The sequence below is a fragment of the Solea solea genome, chromosome 19, assembly GCF_958295425.1.
Source record: "Solea solea chromosome 19, fSolSol10.1, whole genome shotgun sequence".
Lineage (NCBI taxonomy): Eukaryota > Metazoa > Chordata > Actinopteri > Pleuronectiformes > Soleidae > Solea > Solea solea.
In genome coordinates this window covers 20,544,498-20,570,341 of record NC_081152.1, presented here as the reverse complement: position 1 = coordinate 20,570,341, position 25,844 = coordinate 20,544,498, and the positions used below count along the sequence as shown (strand labels likewise).

General features: G+C 39.0%; 1 protein-coding gene across 1 annotated transcript in view; it reads left to right on the top strand.

The window, feature by feature from the left end:
- Positions 1–1,932: 1,932 nt before the first annotated feature.
- Positions 1,933–25,844, top strand: part of si:ch211-196i2.1 (collagen alpha-1(I) chain) — a 94,717-nt gene continuing 70,805 nt past the window's right edge. Inside the window, exon 1 of the mRNA XM_058617624.1 lies at positions 1,933–2,179. Within this exon, the coding sequence (XP_058473607.1) occupies positions 2,047–2,179 (133 nt within the window). The 5' untranslated portion in view covers positions 1,933–2,046. The remainder of the gene's footprint in view (positions 2,180–25,844) is intronic.

The window sequence follows — 25,844 nt, the reverse complement described above, 5'->3', positions numbered from 1 at the left end:
AAAAATCCTACCATAACTCCATAGTAATCGATTTGTCCAATATCTTAACAAAGGGATTTGGTTAGAGAAGAACCAGAGTTTTTTTCACCAGATGTGAATTTCGGGAACGAACATCGGAAACCAGATCAAACTCTTCTGTGGCTGAAAAAAAACACAAAAAACCAAGTGCCTCGTTTTTCCAAGATGGCTGAGACTCAGACTGACGTCGTACGAAAAAAAAATGAAGAAGGAAAGAAAATGAATTGTTTGTACTGAATCTTGTGTTTGGTGAATCAAAAATGCAAAGTAAAGCAAACATAGTGCATGCCAGGGTCTTGAACATGTCCAAAAAAAAAAACAACAAAAAAAACTAGTGTCTGTACGTTTTGATTCAGGATGTGTGGTAAGTATTTGCCTTTCTCTCTCACATATACTGCCAGTCCGTGGGTAGAATTTAGTCTCTCAATGGAAGAAAGTGCCATTTTTTTTAAAATTTAATAATAATATTAAGATATTTGTCAGAACCTGACTACAGTGAGTTTACAGTACGTGTCATGTTTGCCATAATATCCACCCAGACTCCGTGGGTCCCCTCCGTCCTATCACCTCCTGTCCACTGGGAGCAGTGTTGCGTGTGAGGGTTTTTGTGGGTGAAGTTCTACAGAGTTGTGTTGTTGCCGCTGACTGTTGACTTAAAGTAGGGCTATGCAACAACGACACTTCACCTGCCCTGTAGCTTTAACCCTCCGGAGACTCCAGGTTCAGGCTTTAGGTGTGACTGCGACCAAATTTTACATAATATATGTGTGAGGAGTTGTAAATTGTAAATATATTATATGATGTACAGATATATTAAACACACACACACACATTGAGGCACAAATTGTATTTAAAAAAGAAAAGGAAATGAAAAACAAACACTGAACCTAGACGCGGGGCATTTTTGAAGTCGTGACGTTGACTGCATGACGCCTTCCCCACATAGAAAAACGAAATAAAAAGCTGTGTTGTTTCCAGACTTTGGTCAAGTTGTGCTTTATTTTCCTTTATTCTGTAAATTCTGTCAAAACTTCTTCTTTATCCCTAAACAACCAATATCCTAAATGGTCTGCGTCAGAAGTCGGAATTCTGAATTAAAAGTGTTGCGTGTTCCACTTTCTACCAAACCTTTATAGCTTGGTTTGCTAACTAGCATGCTAATCTTGTCCATATCATAAACACATTGTGCATTTATTGTACAAAAAAACCATTAAACTTAAACTTAGGGAAGTGTGAACAAACAGGAAGTTAGCTAAAAGCTAGCCAAATTATGACATTGCTAAACGCAGCTTTGAGTGGCTAAAATCGCCCTTGTTACGTCATCCTGAAATCACACCTGAACAAGCAGGAAGTTATAGCCAAAAAAGTCATAATATTTCGACTTTATTCTCAGTTATAGTGTCAGTAAAAGTTACAAAGTTTCAACAATATTTCATCTTTTTTTGGACATTTTATTTTTCTGTTCTTGTTTCTCGATGTAAACACTGTGTCTGAGGATTAATGTAGTTTTTTTTTTTAAATTAAAAACAAAATACAATAAAGGAAAAAACATGCATCACTAAAAAAAGGGGAAAAGAGTTGTAATATCACAACTATTATTTTGTAATACCACAACTTTATTCACGTAAATTACAACTTTTATTCTTGTATTATCACAACTTTATTCACATAATATCACAACTTTTGAACTATCCCTTTAATCTTGTATTCTTACTGTAAGTTTACTCTTTTTTTAAACAATATTTAATTATTAATGTTTGTTAATAAATATTGCTTTTTGTTCTTTAAACAACAAAACCTTAAGTACAAAACTGGTTGGAGGCGGTTCTGGTCCACATTGGGGGGAAGGGGGCGTGGCCAGTGTTGGGCTGGTTGGGCGCCAGAGTGAGGTGACGTCGATGATCTGCTGCTCAGTGAGGAGGAGATGAAGAGGAGGAGGAGGATGAGGAGTCACTCGTGCTGAAACCTCACACAGGAAAACACCAGTGGAAACAAGCTCGTGTTTATTTTTCTTTTAAATGAGTAAAGATGTTGTTAAAATGGACGTTTTGTGTGTGGTGGCTCGTGACGACGTCGTCGTTTGCTTCACCTGCTGAGTCACGGGAGGAAGAGGAGGGAGAGTCCGGCTCTGGGATGATGATGACGATGACGCAGCAGTCAGGTAAGCTAGCACCTGTGGAGAATTCTCTGCTCCTGTGTTTTCTGCTGAGTCACACTTAAAACTTCACTTTTAAAAGTCGCACACTTTAATTATTCAAACACAGCAACCGTTAAATTCATTATATTTGAGCTTAAATTAGTTTTATTAGCGGACGGTGTCGATAAAACCGCGTTTTTTGATAGGTTTGAGTGTTTTGTTTTTTTAAATGTAAAGTGACTATAATCTGTTTTTTATTAGTCCTGTTAAACAATAGACCAGATTTTTATTACATTTATGAGTTTTGTTTTAAAAGGTTAAATACATTTTATGATTGTGAAACAAAAGTTAAATTTCTCACCATTTTCCAACATTTTATGTATGAATAACTAATCAATTAATCGAGAAAACAACCAACAGAATAACTCAAAATATTTTTTGAAACGGCAAAGGTAAAAGAAAACTGACTTTTGTCTAAAAAACTGACTAACTAACTGACTATAATCTGGTTTTAATTAAGTCATGTCAAACAAAGAAACCAGTAAAACATTTTTGTTTTTTATCTTGAAAGGCCGTATCGTTATCAAAAAAGTGAAATTTTTCACCATTTTCCAACATTTTCTTGATCCAACAAGTAATCGATTAATTGAGATCTACAATAAAACTATTTGTTTATTGCAGCCCTAATTTAATCCGTAACTATTTTGATAACTGATTAATTCATCAGAAAAACATCAACAACCTAACAAGTATTTTCTTTGGCTGAATGTTGTGAATGTGAAAAGTATGTAGACAAAAACAAATACTTACAGTGGGGTTTTTTTTCTACTTTTTTCTGACCTCTTATGGACCTAACTGATAATAATGAAGTCATTAATTTAATTTAATTGAATGATTGCAGTTAATGGTTATTTTCACAATCTATTAATCTGCTGATTTATTTTCTCAATTATGTGTGTCTCACATTTGTATTTCTTCATCCCTTAATGTCTTGGTTTGTTGACAAAACCAAAGATATTTACTTTATTAAGAAAACCAGAACACATTCACATTGAAGAAAGCTAATTTTCTGAATAAAAAAGGCACTTAAAGTTCTTCGTCTGTTATGTACACACTTTTTAAACACATATTTCTCTTATGAAACAGAAAACTCCTCTTTGTTCTCAAGAGAAACCACAAAATGAAAGCTGTGCCTTTTTTTTTCTTTTTTTTGGCAGCAGTCTGTAACAAGTTTGTGTCTCACCACATCATTAAGTGCTTTTTTGGGGTGATGATGAAACTTGAGGGGAAAATTGGTCCAAAATAACTGATTGTTGAAAGCAAACTGTCAAAATGGTTGTAAAACAGCAAACACTAAAATCAAAGTTGGCTAAATGTTTGGGCCAAAAAAGTTGGCATTGGTATTGTTCTTAGAAAAACCCAACTCAGTTGACCTTTGTTCATGTGAAATAGTGATAATTTCCCGGTTCCCGATTGCCGAAACCGCTAGGAGTGAATAGATAGTTTAAAAGATGATAGTTTTGGTTTTGGAACAAAACGAGACATTTGAGAAACATCAACATCTCCACATTTTGAGGATTTTTTTTAGACGTCTTCTGACATTTTGAGACAAAACAATCAAGAAAATGATCGACAGATCAATCGATTTTGAAAATAAATCATTAGTTCCGGTGATTTTGACCAATATCGGCTCATCCCGAGTGTTTATCATCACTTCTATGTTTGTCTCTGTGGGTTACACTTTGTTTTCTGTCAGATCTTCTTCAGCTTGGTGTGAGATCAGTCTCAGCCATGATGTCATATTTGGCTTTAAGGCACTAAATGATATTCATTAACCAGTTCTAAAGAAGAGCATGTTTAATTAATAAGTTTCCCCTTTTTTTTAGAGAGTGAGAGAGAGAGAGAGAAATCTGTAACTCAAATTAAATCCCATGAAACGCTGCGTTGTCTGGAACGTCTTTGCTGCATCAGGACGGTGACAGCAGTGGCTAGGAACCACGCTAACTGTGGCTGAATCCACCCGGCATTGTCATTAATCTTCTCCTTGGTGGCTTTGCCAAGATGTCTGAGTCACGTCACGGCTGATTCCACAGCATCTCACCACACATTTCTCCTCTGTTATCGTCTGGAGACACAAAAACAGAGACGTCGTCCTGAGAGTCGGGATTAGACCTGCGAGGTGACAGCACGCCGATTGATTCATGGGTGTTGAAGGTTCTTCCACGGTGTGTTTTCAGCGACTGACTGTAGATGGCAGAGTGTAAAAAGCCGCTCATGTGATTCTAATCCTCTTTGAGTTTACTTTGTTGTTGTTGTTGTCGGATTTCCACAGTTCCAGACGTGACTTGATGAGGTCATATGGGGGATTTTGTGATTTCTGCACATACTGTACACTCACCAGCTCCTTCTTTACTGTTCCCACTGGTCTTAAATGCAAACATCTTATCAGCCAATGATGTGGCGGCAACTAGAGAAGTTCTGGAGAAGTTCAAACCAAGTGTCAAAGTGAAGAAGATTTAAGGTATTTTGAACATGGTGGAGTAGAAGGTAGCACTATTGCCTTTGGGGTCATGACCCGGTGAAACCGAGGGCTTTTCTTTATGGAATTTGCATGTTCTCCCCATTTGCGTGTTGGTTTTCCTGAATGGTTGTTCATCTCCTTGGCCCTGTGATGGAATATTGCGTTCAGGTACATACCTGTGTTCCAGGTACATCAGAAGTTCACCACCTTCCAGTTCCAGAAGCACAAATGTATCTCGGGCTAGCTATTGTTGGTGATACCAGATGAGAACAAAGCTCTACATGGTATTTTTCAAACACAAACAGCGTAGCAAGCTCTCCAGTTATCTTGGAATCTCATGTCTGGTTGTTGTGGTTGCTCCGAGGTTCCGAGGAGTTGGAAATCCAACCTTGGAAATTCAGATTTCTGACTACAAAAGTGCACACATCAGACTTCTGCACACAAAGTGCTCGGTCCATTTGTTCTTAGGGTTGCTAGTGAATGTGATATCTTACAAATGAACGTCTTGGAGGTAGCATTTTTTTAATTTGGCAAAAACTTAGGTTAAACCTCAAGGATGTACTATTTTGGTGTTCAAAAATTAAGGTCGGTGGTGTCCAATTTTTTGTGAAGGCAATATTTCAAGACCACTATGAGAGAATCCTTTCAAATTTGGTCTGGATGTTCACTTGGATTCAAAGATAAAGATTTAAGTTGTCACAGTCGTCAAATATGTTTTTTATTCTCTTAAATTTGAGTCTGGAAAATAATGAATAAGCTGAAACTGCAGGTCAGATGCGGCAACCGCAGGTTATGGTTTATTTACAGCATCTTTTGTCAGTCGACCTTATTTGGCAAATTCAATCTTAACTCGGTCATTAGTCGACGTCTGGTACGCACGTGGAGTTTCAGGGTACTTGTTTGGAAGTTGGCGAGACAAAGCTGTTTTCACTCCAAGATGAAACGGTTCCAGGTGATTTTGGAGGGAAAACCATCCCTCATTAAAGTCGACATGTGCAGTGTAAATTGCACTCGAAGGCAAACTGAACTCACCTTGAAGCACTGCGTTCCCCCGGGTTTGACCAACTCTGCTCATTCACAAGATTATTCTTGAGAACGATGAAGCCTCTGATTTTGACTGTCAATATTTAACTCTGCACTGATCTTTCAATCCCATCTGTTGTGTGTCTGTGTAGTTGTCTTGTTTCCTGCCATATGAGAGACATTAGGGCAGTAATATTGATCGGCTGTCCAACTCCTAATTTTAGACGCAGTTAATGTCGTATCTCAGTGAAAACTGCCATGAAAATTTGGTGACGGGTGATGTGACACCATGAGGATTATTGTTCTAATTTTAAGTTATTTACGATGCTAATTTCTTGTCATGAACCGGCCAAATCCCTCGAAGCAAATTCAGCCTAGTAAATACCGCAAAGATAGCCCCAAAATCCAGGCCATTTACTTTCTTTCTTAAATATTGGAACTTAAGTGAAACCAATTAGCACTGAGATCCTTCCAAAATCGCAATGTTTTATCAGAAATTTAAGGCACTTGGAAGTATGTTCGCGTTCTCAGAGTGAGCGAGAATTGGTAAAGAAGAAGAGGACGGGGCAGAAAGTGAGTGAGGAAGTCAGACATTCTGCGATCAATTCTTTGGTTGATCGCACTTTACTGTGATTGTAGATGTGTAGAAGTGTGCATCTGTCGTCACTTTGTGCGTTTGGGTTATGATTTATCTTTATGCTGTTGTGCTGTGGTTGCCAAAGACTGGGTCGTGGGTGTATTTTAAAAAATGTATTTGTCTGATTTTGCGTTCACTACAAGAAACTGTATTTAAAACCAAATGAATCACTAAACTAAACACCCCTTTTTAGCTAACCCTCTAAGGAAGGGATATTTTCTAAACCAGTAATTTACAAGGTCTGGTTTGGGGGGCCACAAATGGGACACATTTTAAAGATCTTTTGTGTATATAAAGTTAAGTAATTTATCTAATTTGCCAAACAAAGTTAAAATATGGCTGTAAATTATTTATATTGTGATTTGGGTCGCTATAGAAGGCTATCTTTGAAAAGTGGGTCACCTTATTAGAGAAATCCTTTTGAAAACAACGTTTTAGGGCAACACATATGGGTCGAAGGTGAGATAAAACACAGCTACACATTGTGAAAAAGAGGTAACAATTATCAACAGTTCCATGTGTTGGCAAGCTATTTTGCCTTTAAGTAAATTTTTGTTGACAACGTCGACTGATCATTGCACCAATTCAAGCTTCAACTGTTAATTGTTTTCTCGATTAATCGAGTATTTGCTTGGTCCATAAAATGTCATAAAATGTTGAATAATGTTGGTCGGTGTTTCCCCAAACCTGGAAATGATGATGTTCTCAGCTGTCTTGTTTTTGTCCACAAACCAAAATGTTTGGGTTTTAATGATTTACATGGAGCAAAGAAAACCAGAAAATATTCACATTTAAGAAGCTGAGAAATCACACAAAGTCCTCGAGTCAAACAAGTCCAACAGTGCGTCTGTGTCCCAGAGACACTGGTGCTCCTCCAGCGAGGTGAGCTCATGATGTCATCACCGTTTTAACACCAGATCCATAACCAGGCGCATCTGCCTCCAATGAAACCCGAGCGCTCTGCATCGTATCTGGAGCCCATTATCCCACATCAACCAGGTGGAGGAGGTGAGCGCGCTGAGGCGGGAGAGTGTAGAGCGGGTGGACGGCGCTCTGGTTGCACGAGTGTCGGTCACAGCTTGTGGTTTTAACGTTTTAGTGAACAAAAGCAGGTGAGAAGCTTCAGTCCTGTCCTGTGGAGTGGACTGGAACCAGATGGCAGACAGACGGATCGAGCCTCCCCCAAATGTTCGCTGTTAGCCTTGAATAAAAGAGACCAGGCTTTTTTTTTATTTTTGGCTTTTTTATTTTCTTTTTAATCTCAGTCAATACTTTGTAGTGTCATTTCTCTGCATTTGCCTCATCGCTCACAGACACAGCGGCCCTGGAGGACACAGAGACACAGATGTACGCGGAAAAAAGGCAATTTAACGATCTGCTGTTTTTGTCCCTAACGATGCTGTTTATGGTTCTGCTGACACAGATGAATGTGTGTCCCTGTGCATCTCTGGTTTCCGTCTTGGCTGTTTTTGCAGATGTTGAGTACACGAGCGTGTACCTGCATTTTGTTTGTGGTTGAAAGCTGAAGTCCACAGGATTGTTGAGTTTCATCTGCACGTATTTCTTATGCCGGTAACAGACTACGCAAACTCAGGCCGATTTTCAACCGATTTTTCCATGACCGACACATTCCCAGTATCGGACTTGATCGTGGATGTCGGAGGAAAGTAGTGTAGCATAATTGAAGATCAGAGATCTGGGCGCCTGGGTCTCTCTACGATAATCCAACAAGAAGTCATGTTAGAATTCTCTCCTACCTTATTCCTGGACATTAGGAGAACAGAGCGCTCTGATGAGGCGTCACATACAGACATAAATATGGCGAAGAGGGATGATGATGATGCTGCTGCTTTTAGGTGGATTAATGACCCAGGAGAAAGTTTCGTTGAGCTTTGGCAACAGTAGCCCCTGACTCTTTGATGTGCCTTCAGAAACTGCCACAACAAAGTTAAAACCACAAGCATCACCTACAACCTATGACCTATGAACTCTCAAGTGTCGCCATTCCCCCGAACAGACACAAAAATATTGTGTCGTCGTTATCAGATGATGCAAGTCCAGAGAAATGTTCTGAATTTTCACTTTTTCTTGCTTATTGTCTTATAGGTTTCTTTGCAGCATAGGCAGTTGTTAGTAGAGTGAGGTTCAAAATATCGATCTGGCGCTCTAAAGTAAACAGTCTGCCAGTTTCAACTGCTGGGCGTTGCTACTTCAAGTCTCCTCACGGTGGCGCTGCTCAAATGAATGAGGGGAAACTTGGGGTGGAGGTTACCTGGCTGTAGAAGAGAGTTTACAGCGGGATAACGGTGGAGAAAGCTACGTTATAGAGCTGCAGCTAACGATTATTTTCATAATCCATTAATCTGTCAATTATTTTCTCGATTAATCGTTTGGACCATAAAATATCAGAAAACCTTAAAAAATGTTGATCGGTGTTTGTCAAACCTGGAAAGGATGATGTTCTCAAATGTCTTGTTTTGTCCACAAACCAAAATGATTGACTTTTAAGGATTTCTTTGTTATCCAGAGCAAAGAAATGAAGAAAATATTCATATCTAAGAAGTTTAAACAATTGAAAATCTCGTCTTAATCATGAAAAAAGCTTCAAACTGATTCATCGATTATAAAAATAGTTCTCGATTAATTTAGTAATCGATTAATAATTGATTAATCGTTTCAGCTCTACTACGTTAAGAGATGCATTCAATGATCCATCCACGTTCAATACGTAGACTTTATGACCTTTGACCTAACTTTTCACGTTAAAATTTTTGGGTTTTTTCAGTTATATCGCTATGTGATTATTATGCAATATATTGATTATCATATAGAATCGTTGTATCGTGATATTATTGGTATTGTTCTCAGAGATTGTGACTGCAATTGGATCAGCAAAGTCTTCCTTTGTTGCCGTTACTGTGGCCCCGCCGCTCAGAGCCACCCAAGAAGACTGCAGAAAAGAAAGATAATGTGTTTTCCAGTTCTTCCAAACTCTGTTAAAAACCATATGTTCATGTTGGGTTTTAATTTGAAATATCGGTCATGTTTTTATGGATAAACGTTCTGCTCTGAGCTTCTGTGAATCTGATTTTCTGTCTCTTTTCTTTTTTTAATCTGAAATTCTTACGGATCAGCAAATTACCAGGCGGAAACTGATGGAAAAATGGCTGCACAGCTGTCATCTCTTGATATAAATACAGTAAATTAGGGTAATAAAAAGGAGTAGGGCTGAAACCCGTAATTATTCATCATCAATTCTTGGTTTATTATTTTCTTCAATAGTTGATTTGCTCTTTGGTAAAATAGAATTGCACACTGTAGCTTGTTTACAAGGGAAACCGGATTCAAATATGTGACTAAGTTTAAAAATGTTTGCTAAATATAATGAAGATCCTAGGATAATGTCACCCAGATTAGGGCTGCAATGATTAATCAATTACTAAATTCATTTTCGACTATATTTGTTGATGATTCGATCGGTTTGAGTGTTTTTCTTTATAATTAGATAAAGTTTTTTGATTTCCCAGTGTCTAACGTGTGAATATTTTCTAGTTTCTTTGCTCCATTTAACAAAGAAAACTGAATATTTTTCTTTTGTGGACAAAATAAAGACATTTGAAGACACAATTTTCAACATTTTCTGGACTAAACTAGGACAAGGTTAACCGGAAAAATGATTGCCACTTGCCAGGATAATGAATTATGAAAAATAATTCTTTGTTGCAGCCCTAACCCACATTAATCAGGGATTCTGCACTTTAACCTGCAGTAGCTGGTGTTTGGCCACACGGTGGCAGCAGTGAACATACATTTAACACATCACCTTTTTGAAGTTGATTTAATGAACCTTTGTAATCTTATATTTACACATAAAGAAGTTGCTTCACAACATAACATAAGTATTATTGTTCATGTGTAAATTTAATTATCACTGTGTGTTTTTTGTTTATAAAAACTTTTAATAGGTGTGTGTCTCATGCTCATCACAGGGCCTGGTTTTATTTGGCAGCCATTTCTCCCGTGGGACACATTAAAACTATCATATTAATGTAATTCATCATTAAAAACAGTCGGGAGGGAGCGAGGCAGGAGGCCATTTTAACTGCTGCAGCTGTGACGTGTGTGTGTGTGTGTGTGTGTGTGTAACTGCCATCATAGGCCGCTGTTCCGCTAAATAGATGCCAGGTGATGCAATGTTGTTTCTCACACGCACACGCACATTTAATTGCCATGCCGTCTGCAGACTTTTCGTTTTACCTCATGGTGAAGGAACTTGTGTCTTTTGCACATAAAAACTTGGTTAAACGGATTTCAAAAAGTTAAAGCTCTGAGTTAATAATAATCAAAGATTAAAGGATTATACCTGTGACACTGCCGCCGCGGCTCCTTCACTCACCCTTTGACCCCCGTGTGACACGAACAAGGTGCGCTAAAATTGGCCATGAACCGCTGTCCTTTCCTGAGCTTTTATTTCTTTTTTTCTTTTATTCTTTTCAGTAAAAAGCAGAAACGTGTGTGAGTTCTTTTTAACATAGAAAACTATATATTTTGAAAAATGAGTTGTACTAGGTAAGGGATGGGTCAAAATATCGATTTGGTGATGTATCGCCATCCTTTCTCATGCAATACGATAACCAATACGCTAGGGCAAATATCGTTATTTTAATTAACAAATTAAGACACTCTTCACTCGTCGGGCGTCACTACTTAATGTCTCCTCACAGTGGCGCTGCTCAAATGAAATTTGGGGTGGAAGTTACCCGGCTGAAGAAGAAGAGTGAGTTTACAGCGGGACAATGGTGGAGAAAATTATTGGTATCGTGAACCAGGTATCGTATTGTGAGTTATCGTGATTCCCGCTGCCTCGTTGTCTTCTATGCTAGTGTCCTCTACTTCTATTATTATTCTTTCTCAATGAAGACAAAAACGAGACATTCGAGAACATCATCATTTCTGAGTTTGACAAACACTGATATGTTTTTGTTTTTTTTAACATTTTCCGATATTTTATGGCCCAAACGATTACTCGAGCAATCGATTATGAGAATAATTGTTTGTTGCAGCTCTAATATCTACGTCTGTTGTGACGGAGTAGGCAAATTATTCTATACATTTCTAAATGAAAAACGTATATGCAGTTTATCCGTATCGGTTATCGGCCCAAACACTCCTGATGATTTGGCATATCAGGTGTCGCCAGAAAAGTCCAATATTGATGTCAAATGTTGACCCAAGTGCTGTACAGTAGTCAAATTAAATACAAAAGGTAAATAAAAGACATAAAGCACTCAAACTGTGTCAAATACAGACACACACACACACACACATATGTATATGTGTATATGTATATATATCCCCATAGGGGTGGGTTAGCTCAGTGGTTAAGTCTGGTACCCTGTGTGCAAATGACATCATGGTCGTACGTAAGTTCAACTCCACCCCTGGCAGGTTGTACTCAATTCCCTTGTAAGTCGCTTTGGATAAAAGCGTCTGCTAAATGAAATGTAATATGTGTGTGTATATATATATATATATATATATATGTATATGTGTGTGTGTGTGTGTGTGTGTATGTATATATGTATATATATATGTATATATATATGTATATATATATATATATATATATATATATATATATATATGTATATGTGTGTGTATTAGTTATACTCTGTATATCGGATATCGGCATAAAGTCCAACACATGACATCTGTGATGACCTCATGTAATGACACTGTCTTTAAGTGTAAATGTAAAGCCTTCTTCATACTCACTATCACAGTGAAGAATGACCAGTGGGGAGGACGCTAGAAAGAAATTGGGACACAATGCGTCTGATTGTCCTCGTTACAGACGCTCAGTCTGCAGCCCAAATACCGTCCAGACGTGAGGCCGAGATGCTGCAGATAAAAACATTCCTGTCACACTTTTACTTACACCTTTTTTAATTTACATACATATACTTTTACATCAGAGAGCGAGAGAGTGGACGAGAGCGTAGTAAGAGTTTCATCTTGTCTTTATTTCTAAAAAGAAAACCAGTGGCTTTAATATGTTTTTAATCACTTCAGAGGCTACTGATGTTTTCTATCTTTTCTTTGTCTCCCCTGAAACACATCCCAGATTTTTAGATTTATTGTTAGACAGCATGAAAAAGGAACCGTACATTCATTTATACACATTTTTTTTCATTTCATCAGGACAGCAGTTCATGGCCAATTAAACGTTCACTGATGGTAAAATAGAACTGTTTGAATGAGAATAAATAGCTTCAATAGCCAGTTATTAATCAAAACTACCAATCTACATCTTATTTCTGCATTGAAGTGCAATTATATACAGTGTTTTCAATTAAATATACATTCTATTTAAACCTAAGTGTTAAATACGTGAAATGGGACATGAGAAAACTCAGTCAGAACGTGGCATCCATTTGCAAATGTCTACTTTTGAGTCCTGCAAATGGACCTGACTTATTGTGGAGGACTTGTCTCTTCCATACTCTGGTCCTCAGTCAGGTTAACCCTTTAACACCAAAGCCTTTTTGCTCCTGTCTGGTGACAAAGACGCTGATTCGCTGGCTTCCCACAACAGTGCGAGTGAAATTACCATAATAACCACACGTTGGCTTTGACGCGCAACTTCAATTTTACCGATAGCACAAACCGTGGCGTATTTAGGTTAGTGTGCATAAAACATAATAAAACACAGGTAATGCAAACATGTTTACGTGACATAAGTGGTAAAGTGCTGACTGTGCTGTAATCAACCAAAGAAATTCTTGGTCGACTGAAGCCCTGAAATTTCGACTCAGACATGACATATGCTAATTCTGATATGTTCATATACTCAAAACGGACGGCGCAACATAACGTAGTCGAGCTAGTCGAGCCGTGATTTGCAAACTGTTGCTGGCAAACTTTGCATTTGACTTTTTTATTGGCATCTATTTTTGTAAAATGCTGCCACACTGTGATGTCTTTGACATGGATGTTAGAGGACGACTGACTGTTGCCAAAAATGAAATGCTCAAAATTAAATAAAACCACCGGACGTACTCTATCTGCCTCCTTTGGGCTAATCCAAAATACTGAAAACAAGGGGGGTGTTCTCTGAAGACGCGCTGTTACCTGTGGAACAGGGGTGCTCTGAAAACACCTCCATTAGCACTTGGTACATTCCTCCAGATGAAATCAAATTAACCAAAGACTCTATGAAATTATCACAGCAACTTAAAAGTCGATTTATCAGAACATATCGGTCATAAATCGACCAGACGATTGGGACTTTACAGCCCTGGTGCTGACTGTGCTGTGTCGAGTCTTCCCCGTGTCTCTCGGTGACCTGAAGACGAAGCAGCTCAGGTTGAACCCATGTCTTGAGGTCACCATTGTTTTTTTTTCCTGGAGCTAAAACAAGTCTTTTAAAAAAAAAAAAAAAGTCTTTACAAGAGTTTTTTTTACAAGCAATTTAATGACTGTCAATGAGACAGTGGTGTTTCCTTTCCTAGTCCACCATGACCTTCACACTCACCAGGATCTTAAAACAAGACGGAGACAGAGATCTGGCTCTGTCTGTACATCTGTCTGTCATACAAGCTTTTATTTTAATCTTATTATCAAAACTGTTCTGCAGTTTCTGTTACATGTTTGTTTGATTTTAAACTTTTCCAAGTTTTCTCCTCCTGTACAGTTATTTTGTTGGACTTCAAATTCATAAGTCATTCCATATTAAGTCTTTGACTGTGGTGTGGTGTTGAATTTGGATGTTTTTGTCCATTTTGCAGAAGTTACCAAGAGTGTTTCGTGACGAATTATATAGAGTTTACCGGCTAAGTCAAGTCCTTTTTTTTCCCATTTATTGGCAAATGTATTCACTTTATTGTTCATTAATTGCTTAAAACCTTTTCCACATAACGTAAATACGAGTTGTAGCCAGTTGTGATGTCGCTGTAAGAATCTGAATCTTTTTAAGCCTCAAGATTCACAAAGTTTTATGTTAAATCCCTCAGCTAACGACTAAAATATAACGTGAACATTAACGATGTTATTATTATTATTATCGATATCAGACAACATCTCTTATGTTCCTCGGTGGACGCAGGAAGTGATGTTTTTGTATGTTGTTGCGAGGGCCCAGTGGTGTAGTGGTCCCTGAAGAAGTGGGTAAACTCTCAGTTTTCACCTTTTTTTTTCTCTTTTCTGTTGTTAAAGTAGTCCAGAAAAAGTAAGACTACTCTATTTAGTTTACCCAAAAATCCGTTATTTCTACTCACTATGCTCACTATTATAAAATGATCATGACTTGATTAGGAGCAGTTTGTAGTTACTACTGGTCACACAAGCAGCCTGGATGAATGTAAAATGTATTTATCATGAGGCAAACATGGTGTTTCGGTTATTTTTTGCACATTTATTTAAATAAAATACTTCAAATCTGAAGCACTCTCGCCTTGCAGCGATCCCGGGTTTGAGCCCCGGTTGGAACAAGGGCCTTTCTGCATGGAGTTTGCATGTTCTCCCCGTGTGTGCGTGGGTTCTCTCCGGGTACTCCGGCTTCCTCCCACAGTCCAAAAACATGCAATGTGGGGATAGGTAAATTGGACACTCCAAATTGACCATAGGAGTGAGTGTGAGAGTGAATGGTTGTTTGTCTCTATCTGTGTGGCCCTGCGATGGACTGGCGAACTGTCCAGGGTGTACCCCGCCTATCGCCCGATGTAGCTGAGATTGGCACAGCACCCCCCGCGACCCTCTGGTTGAGGATAAAGCGGTAGATGATGACTGACTGACTGACTGACTTCAAATCTGAAGCACTCTCGCCTTGCAGCGATCCCGGGTTTGAGCCCCGGTTGGAACAAGGGCCTTTCTGCATGGAGTTTGCATGTTCTCCCCGTGTGTGCGTGGGTTCTCTCCGGGTTCTCCGGCTTCCTCCCACAGTCCAAAAACATGCGATGTGGGGATAGGTAAATTGAACACTCTAAATTGACCATAGGAGTGAGTGTGAGAGTGAATGGTTGTTTGTCTCTATCTGTGTGTGGTCCTGCGATGGACTGGCGAACTGTCCAGGGTGTACCCCGCCTATCGCCCGATGTAGCTGAGATTGGCACAGCACCCCCCGCGACTCTCTGGTGGAGGATAAAGCGGTAGATGATGACTGACTGACTTCAAATCTGAAGCACTCTCGCCTTGCAGCGATCCCGGGTTTGAGCCCCGGTTGGAACAAGGGCCTTTCTGCATGGAGTTTGCATGTTCTCCCTGTGTGTGCGTGGGTTCTATCCGGGTTCTCCGGCTTCCTCCCACAGTCCAAAAACATGCAATGTGGGGATTAGGTAAATTGGACACTCTAAATTGACCATAGGAGTGAGTGTGAGAGTGAATGGTTGTTTGTCTCTATCTGTGTGTGGCCCTGCGATGGACTGGCGAACTGTCCAGGGTGTACCCCGCCTATCGCGCTATGTAGCTGAGATTGGCACAGCACCCCCCACGACCCTCTGGTGGAGGATAAAGCGGTAGATGATGACTGACTGACTGACTTCAAATCTGAAGTTGACAATGCATCTTTTGAATATTGAATATCATAATTTTTAGAATGAATGCTTTGTTTTGAACATGTTCATTTACCGGTAAATCATTCAACAAAATAATATGTTACTGCTGCTTGTTGTGTTATTTCTTCATCTGTTGTTTGGGCTGCTGCCGTTAGCGTAGTGAAGTGGCACTGGCACCTGAGTGCTTAGCGATATTTTCCTCGGCATGACCCGCCTTACTCTGCCTCTGATTGGCTCATCAGTCCTCATGCCTAAAGTTAACCAATCTAATCAGTGAAAGCAGCGAGTACCAGCCAATTAGAGGCAGAGGAGGGTGGGTCATGGCTTCACCATCCTTGAGGAAAAAATGGGCAATCTGGCTCACAGATATTACTGAATGGTGCGCATCAGGGGGGATTTAGAAGTGGGTATACCCAATGCTGACGTATACCGCCGTATACCCTGGACTACACCTGCGAGGGCCTGATATCGCTGATTGAGGTTGACATAAACTACGTAAACAAATAAAGTAGAATTTTATTTTATTTAAATAAGGACAATACAGTGAACATGGTTCCAATACAATGAAAGTAAAGTTTATAGCTATTGTTAGTTAGAGCTACATGCTAAAAATTAAAAAATACGTATACATAACAATTATCAAATAACATTACAATGAGTTCGAACTACATGTTAAACTACAGTACACAGTGAAATGAAACGCATATAAATAGCAATTAACTAATGATAAATATAGAACAATAAAGTATGATAAAACTTGCTAAAACTACACTTCATAGTACACTAAAACACCACTTACAAAAAAGACATATACAGAGGAAAATGGTGAAAATCTTATGAATACTTTCACTTCTTTTACCCTGTGTGTGTTAGACAGAGTTTTCAGGAAACTGTAGTGTGTGTGTGTGTGTGTGTGTGTGTGTGTGTGTGTGTGTGTGTGTGTGTGTAAATCAGATCCAGGTTTTTCAGTGTGTATATAAATGAGGTGACAGCAGCAGCACTCAGACAGCCGCTGCTGTCACCTCTGCACAAACACGACGTGTCTACTGTTGTGCGTCTGTCGTCGTGTGCCAAACACTTCAGGCCTTTTAGTTTCAATTTGGTGTAAAAATGAGCTGTTCTGCATCAAATAATCCTAATTATGTTTGTCAAGTGACAAAAAAGGGGAGGGCTACTATGTCTGGTATGAAAGCTGGTTTTGAAAGTGAGTGTCGTGTTTTGAAGGTTAAAATAGTTGCGTCTCAAAGGGATAGTTGGTGATTTTTTAAGGTCAGTGTGTCACATGTTGGTTAAATATGGCTAATATTTAAAGAATATGTTTATTGCTTTACCTTGCAGCTATACATTCCTTTTCCTTGCGTATGCTTGCCACTTTATCTCACCGTTAGATGGCCTTTTTTTTTACTGGCACGTATAGTTTTGTGTCGCTTTGTACACCGCTCATTCTCTAACCAAACTCCATAGAGAAAATCGGTGATTTTAGCTCACCTCGTCACAGGAGCTGCTGGTCTGCTGCTGTCTCGGGTGGTGAGTTTGTGTCAAACCCCAAAAATCACAAAATAACACATTTGAACTCACTTTTGTAGGCAGCGGTGAATCAACAACTCCTGTGTGCCGTGATGTAAAATCGCAGATTTTTACAAAGTGACAATTTTAGACAGTGGGAGTGGTTTATAAAGTGACACAAACTTAAGTTTCCTGCTGCCAAAGTCTGTTTAATACTAAGATAAAGTGGCAAACATACTCCTGAGATACCAAAGTGTAGATTTTATCTGGTGTCAGGTGGCTAAAATCTGTTTCTGTGTTTTTCAGCTTCTTAAAAGTGAATATTTTCTGCTTTCTTTTGCTTCATGAAACACATAAATCATTTTGTTTTTTTGTGATCAATCAAGCTGTTTGCAGACCTCATGATTTTTGAGGTTCTGACATTTTATGAACCGAGCAATGACTCAATTAATGGAGAACATAATCGACGCATTAATCAGTTACGAAAATGACGCAGAACCTCATAGAAACCACAGAAGAATCTGAACCGGCACTTTACTGTTTTCCTTGGAAGTGGAGCTGCCTGAACACGTCTCAGTGGGTTTTGGGATCTACTCGTTTTTCCAATTATTCCGACACTTTGTGAAGGCACTGAAAGCATTATTTTATTTTTGTAGTTTTAATGCCAGATTTATGAGGGAAAATTCTTAGAATTGTTAGACAAATATTTGGTTTAATTTAAGGGTGAGCTTTAGGTTAGGTTTTGATATCCACCACATGCTCTGAGAGACAGATTTCTTCAACTTTCTCCAAATCTGTAATTCGGATCAGATCTGGATTATCATCACTGAGGTTTCACACATTTTTGTCCACTATATTTGTTGTTTGCGCTCCCTGATTTGTTGTTTGTGCTCCCTGAATTGTTGTTTGCGCTCCCTCACTTGTTTGCGCTCCCTGATTTATTGTTTGCGCTCCCTCGTTTGTTCTTTGGTTTTTTGTTTGTGGGCGGGCCTTAGAAAGCTGCCTGCTGATTAGCTACTGAGTTTTGGAGCGACAGCTCATTGGACCAGAAGTTGTCACAGGCTTGGAATAGCTGTCCGTCTGGAACTAAGAATTGTATCTTACATTTGTCAGATTCTAAACGTTAGTTAGACAAAACGTTCGTTAGTTAGACAAAACGTTAGTTTTGTCGAATGTCAACGGGGAAAACTTGGATGGATTACTTGAGAGAGTGCAAAGACCAAGTGTATTTTCAAACAATAAAATACTATATTTTTGAATGATTAAATCCATATTTTATAAGTGTTGTTTGAAAATATTGACACAAATCTAGTTCTTCTAGATTCTTACCAAAATTTTATGTTAACATCACTGGGTAATGACCTTCTAGGAAACGGAAACTGTAGACAGGAAGTTGCAAACAGGACAAACTCACACGTGAACCCACGCCAATGAAATGTCCAAAAATATATGTGAATTATGAAATAAATATGAAAAAATGAGAACCTCATCATACAACCACAGAAAAATCCAAACGAGCACTTTACTGTTTTCCTTGGAAGTGGAGCTGCCTCTTACATTTGGACCAAGTTTTCCCCTGAACATTGTCTCAGTGGGGTTGTGGGATCTGGCAGTTTGTCCGCTGTCTAACACACACCCTCCCTTTCTCTCTCCCTCCTCCTCCGTCTCCTTTTCCCCTTCACTTGAGATGTTTCTCCTTCACTGTTCCCGCAGGTTTTGTTACCTGACTCACCAACATCCAATACGTCCTCCTCCTCCTGCTGTCCCTGGTTTCCTCATTTCATGTACAACTGCTAATGTTCAGGTGTCTCCTTGCCCTGCGCAGCTTTATTTTTCTATTGGACACATGTAGCCACGATAAAGCTTCTCTTACCGCCATCTGTTTGCATGTAGAGCCGTCACATTCCTCATCTGGCAGCGGAGGTTCTCTGACCTGAAGACAGGCAGTTGGAACACGACAAAAGAGAGAGAGACGCAATAATTGCGATGACGCTAATTCGCGGGGAAAACGCAAATAATTACTCCTACATATCTGTGGTTTCTGTGACGACAAATTGTTTAAATGAATCTCCTTAAAACCTTCAAAGGCTGGACGTGGTTGAAAGACGTGTCGTGGTTGCTGGTGGGACATGGGTCAGTGGTTCAGGTGCCGTGCGTAATTTTTTCACGCGTCTCATCTCGTTTTATCTCTGGCGCCTCCGTTGGTGGGATCCAGGGACGCGTCGTGTTGTGTCCAGGACGTTGGACGCATGTTGCATTGAGCTGGACGTGTCCGCTCAGTGAGGAGAGACACGTTCCTCATGCACAGCCTGACTCACATCTGTGAAAACATGCAGCTCTCATATATATATATATATATATACACATAAATATATATATATACATAAATATATATGTGTGTGTGTATATATGTATATATATGTGTATATATGTATATGTATATGTATATGTATATATATATGTATGTATATATATATATGTATATATTATAATCTGGTTAGTTTGTTCAGTTGTTTTGTCAACTTTTCAGCCTTTTTTTCATGTAGTTTGATTTGATTTAATTTACACAATGAAAATATATAAACACAGATAAACCCAGATAAACTCATAAATATTTAAGCTGTCGAGGGAAAACACTGGTAAAAGCTGTGAAAGTTGTTTTTAAACTGGAAAATTGATAACAAAATAAATAGTGTTGGAAATAGAGGTAGATTGCGATTTAGTTTTGAGTGTATTTTCCAAACATAACAAGTCAGATCGTTCAGCTCCTTAAATGTGAATATTTTCTAGGTTCAGTGGTTTTTCAGCTTCTTAAATGTGAATATTTTCTAGTTTCTTGGCTTCATTTAACAAAGAAGTCATTAAAACGGATTGATTTTAGTTTTTCGAACAAAACAAGACGTTTGATAGCATCATCATTTCTGAGTTTGCAAAACACTAATCGACATTTTCCGACATTTTATGGAACGATCACTGGAGAAAATCCTGTGAATGACAGGTTCTGAAGCAAAGCAGATCAGGTTCTCCTCAGGAAGTTCTAGTATTGTTTCAGAGAAGCAGTCAAATGTTGAAAGTGTTTTTTTTGTTCCCTACAAACATATAGATGGTGTTGCACTCATGGGTCACATTAAACATTATTCACCACCAGTGGTCGACGGCTTGTCAGCGTTTAAATAAAAACCACATTCATTATTCTCATTGTGCTTCTCCTCTGTAGGTTTGTGATGACTTTCGTGTGTTTATTTTTACTCTCTTTTTAATAAGCTGTTTACGGTTTCACTAAAACCTAGGTTTTAATCTTGTGGTTTTGCTGTTGTCGTTTCGTACGTAAACAACACAAAAACCTCTCTCTTAATGACTTTATACTCATAGGAGTAACAAACTTTAATTCAATGAGTTTAGCCAGAACACACAGTGGTGGCTAACCATGCCTAACTCTTAAATACCATGTTTTTATTGGCATTTATTTAGCCCAGAAACGCAAATAAATTATCTTCTAGCTCTGTGAGGCTGCACTTTAATTTCTGATCTCGAAGAGTTAGCACCAGAGAAGATGTTGTTCTTCTCTGCTGTACTTCTTCTTTGTCTGGTTTTTCCATTCACGCTGCCGTAGAGACATGGCAGCCTCTGTATCGCAAGACTGGCACGACTTTGTGCGAGGAACCTATTGTTATCCTTCAGATTATTATTCTATCCGTGGCTTTGCGGTAATTTTTCAGGGGGTCAGGTATGGCAAATATGTGAAATTGGCATAGTTCACTGACCCGTGCATTGCTCAAGGGCCCTATAGCGCTCCCTAAGGTGAAAACAGGCAAAATTGTGTTTCAATGAATTTCCCGAAACTTGTTGGGAAGATATTATTGACCAAGACAAACAAAAAAGTCGACTGTAACCATGGCCTCAACTCAACAGGAAGGCCAGCCATGGCCCTGTCATGATTGTTTGTGATGTCATCAATGGGTAGATTCTTACCAAAATGTAATGGTCTGATCCGTAAAAAACTGGACAGGAAGTTGCTAACAGGACAAAGCTAACCCACGCCAATGAAAACATAACCTCCTTGTTGCAGGTCATAAATTGAATTAATGCAGCATTTCGTGTCTGAAATGTCAAAAAAAAAAAAGAGGAAGTAATTGAAGGTGAATTCCACTGTGACATCATAATATTCTGCAAACTTATATTCAGCGCTATAACTCAGGGAGAGACCGTGACCATATTTCCTCCAACTTTATGATTTGGCAGAGGCAAAGAACTGCTGAGGCAGTAAATGTAGTAACATTGAAACGTACAGGAACTTCCATTACAGATATAATGCATCTTTAAGCTTTAAGCGGCACACAGGGACTTTCCTTTAACTTATGGCTCCATCATGTTTAATTTACTTCACCGGTCCCAGGCTCCAGAATTCTAAACGCCCGTCTTTGAAGGGATTACAACTGCACTGTAAGTCTTTATGTCTCTATTTCTCTCTGTCTTAACTTCTCCAGGACCGAGTGATTAGTGGCTCTGGATAATCACTCAGTCTGAGCACGTGGAGGAAATGAGGTGGTCTTCAACGCAAGCACGGACAAAAGACGAGAGGAAATAAAATGTGACACTCACTGAAAACACATTTTAATAATGCTCACCCAATATAATCTTCACCTGGATTAAATGAATAATATCTTTACCACTTTATCTGACTGGAAATCGGGAGTTGGTTACATGCACCAAATCTCTTCAGTGTTTGGAAAACATTGTTCCGATTCACCTCAGTGACACAAACTGACCACACGAGGCAGCAGTAGACCAGCAGCTCCTGTGTCCTGTGGCTAAAATCACTGATTTTCTCTATGGACGTTGGTGCGGGAAATGTTAAACGTAAGTTTCTTGAGGGAAAATAATCTTTTAATGGCAAGATGAAGCGCATAAAATATATTTTTTAAAGAATAATCATAATCTCAACACTTAAAGCTAGTGTAGATGTTATAAAGTGAGTCTTTTGTTAAGTGTTTTTCCTTGTGGCTACACTGGCAGCCATGTTTTCACCAAAATACTTCAAATAAACTAAACATTCCCTTTGATAAGAGGTCAAAACAGGGTCACACAAAACGGATACAAGAGTAAGAGCTGCTGTTGTAATGCAATGTCGACAAAAAACACCAGCGAGGGGAATATCGAGACAGCGACCGAGAGCTGTGTTTGGAAAGGTTATAGTATGAGCATAAACACAAACACAGACCTGAAGGAACACACGGAAAGCAAAGCAATGGTCGAGGGTTAGGTTACTGTCTCCACTAAGGTTGCAGCCTTTAATCAATTGCTAATTAATCTAATACAACTATTTTGATAATAAGAGTATTTTTTTAAGTTCTTTGGTTTTCAGCTTCTTATAATGTGAATATTTCACTGGATTATTAACAAAACCCCAGGAATAATTACATACAATAATAAGCTAGAAGGAATCATCATACTTGAAGGATTATGCAATACTTTGTGACAGGCCCTAGTTGTAATCTGTCCAACTGTACCTTTCTACTGTTGGTGGAACTGTAATTCCACTCATGTTTTCCTGCTTTTTCCAGACGAGGTTTCCCCCTAAATTTACTGTGTCCTGTGGTCATTTCCTGAAACACTGGTGTTAAGTGTGTAGCTGTTACAGCCATTCACTGGAAGCTCACTTCCACTGTGGCTGTTAGTCCACTTAACAACAAGCGTCCGTCTCCTCACACAGAACACGGGTTTCACCTGAGCCGAGCAGATCCTGTGTAAAGTAATACAACAGTGACCGGTTTATCCATCAGAGCGCCGTGTGTGTGCGTGATGTTCACCGAGTGTGTCACTGCTTGTGCTCTTCACTCAGACGTTTCTCCAGGACTGATGATGAGATGTTTAGGAACATCAGGGTTTGTTTGTCCTGTGTTCACTTCAACTTCCCGTCTCTCATTTCCTACTCATCCGTCCCAGTTGATGAAACGTCTTTAATCTTCTGCTAATTTGGTCTGAACCAGAGCAGAGCAGGGGCCGCTGTGTTGTTGGTCTGTTCCTGGCTAATTAGCATAAATGCTCTCCCGCCGCAGGACAACATGGCTGCCAGTTTCCGGTTCCTCTGATTATAGCCGTTTGACTTTGATTGGCGGGAGGATGTCTTATCATGTCCCAGTGCCACGGTAACCACATTTAATGTCATCTGCACAGTAACAACACAGCAGCTCAGACTATACGCTGAATCCTTGAATGATGTTTGGCTTTTAACTCTTGAAGTCCCACTTACTGAGCGTCCTGGTGGGTTATATATGACGGGTCATTAGGGGATGGGTCACAAAATGACCAAATCTATGCCCAGTTAAGTCTATAATATCTTAAAAATATGTTTGCTGCCTTCTCTCGCTTTTAAGGCAGCTTTTTTCCTTCAGGAAACTGGAGTTTGTGTTGTTTTTGTCTCCTGCACCAAACTCCTTTGAGAAAACAGCAATTTTAACATCACAGCACACATAGTCACTGTGTCCACGTGAGTTTAAGTCGCTGATTTTCTCTATGGAGTCTGGTGTGTGAGACTGAGTGCTTCACAAACTTCAGTTTCCAATAAAAAAAAAAAGCTGTGTCTTGATGAGATAAAGCGACAAACATGTTCTAAAGACATTGTAGACTTGTTTTTTTCTTGTGTCTCCGCTGTCATCCATGTCATTTTCTCATTAACTGATCATTATCCATTTACAGAGAATCACATCACATACTTTTTTCCCAGTGAAATGCGTTGCTTCTTGTTTTGACCTCAGCTTTACAACTTGAGCGTCACTTCCAAAGAAAATCCAGCTCTTACGTGTTGGTGTTTGTTTTCAAACGGAACCATTATCACTCTCTGGGATGGAAAATGTTTTTTTCAAATCTTTTTTGAGGTTTGTCACTTTGGAGACTTTGGATGTAACTTCTCTCTCTCCAGCTGTTTTAAAGTTTCCACAAATCATTTTATCTTCCCAGTCAATGATCATTTTTGGTTTTATTGTAAAACATATTCTTGCGTGGACCTCGTCCAGGAACAAAAATGCAAATATGGAGCAACACTTCCAGATTACTCTATGATTAGCTTTTGCTTTTTGCTGTTTACTAATCTTGGTTGCATTAGTTTACCACATGTGTTCAGATACTGAGTGCTGCTGTTGCTGCTGTTGCTGCTGTTGTGGTGTATTTTCTTCTGGCAAAGAAGCTGATGCACAGTTTCTATTGAATTCACAAACTTAAAGCTGTCATTTTTGTTGTAGTGCTGTTAAATTTGGCGTTTTTAGTCCTTTCTTTTTGATTTTTCCCTGTTTCTTGTGCCTTATTAGTAGAGATCGACCCATGTGGGTTTTTTTTCTGAAAATTAACAATAATTGAATTGATTATTAACACATTATACAGAAATGTTACTTAAAATTTTAGTTTTAGTGACTTAGCAACATTTCTGACACCAAATATGCCTAATTTGTAATAATGAATATATAATATTCGTCCAATAGCGATAAAATAGCAAATATCTGTCCATCTACCTCTGCATGTCAGTTTCCTGTTTTATTTTGTACTTCTTTCCAGTGTGTGTAGCTTCTTCAGTTTTACTTCCTGTCCTGTTTTTCCCCTCCTCTGATTGTATACCCCGCCCTAAAGTAATTGACCTGTGTTCAGTTAGCCCCGCCTGCTTAGTGTATTTAATCACTTAACTCTGTTTTCCACGACATAAAACTAAGACCAAAGTGTAAATTTTGGGGTGTTAGTTTGTCATTCGTGTCATTTGTTGTTTAGTTTTAGGATTCTCATTGGTTAGCGTGATTCTATGCTTCTCGTCACACTGCCACCTACAGGTTTGGCATGGTCAAGGTAGTGCTCAATGGTGTATTTAAGTGGGTTTATGTAGAGGAAAACTTAAGGAATTTTTACCCTTGTTTTTGCCTCCTTTTGTTCAGTTTTATCTCTTTTGTTTCAGTCCTGCATTAAAATGTCTGGTTCTGTTTAAGTGTCGTGTCACTATTTATCATTTATTTCAGAGCTGGAATCGCCATCTTTACGGTCTTAAACTGTTCATTGTTTCGACCGCACATTGAAAAAAACAACACTCTCCACATTTATATTGATCCTCGTCAAAAAAGTCTGGCTTTCATGTTTTTTCAGGTTTTTCTCTCTTGGCAGCTGCGGACGCTTTTTCACATAAAGACTGTGAATGGATTTAAGAAACAAAAGAAACATTAATGCATAATAATTGTGTGTCCAGAACCCTGTGGAGGACGTTCTGACTGTGATTTAACAAGAACCGAGAGGAACACACTGTCTGTTGTCCTTTTGACTACAATACACGAGCCACGTCGTCTTCTGCCTCTGGCTTGTCCTCTCCCTTTTGTCCTCTACTGTTACATCTACTGTCCTCACATGTCCTCCTACACATCATCCACAGTCCATGGATGGTACTAAAATTTAACAGGTCCTGAAAATGTCTGAAAA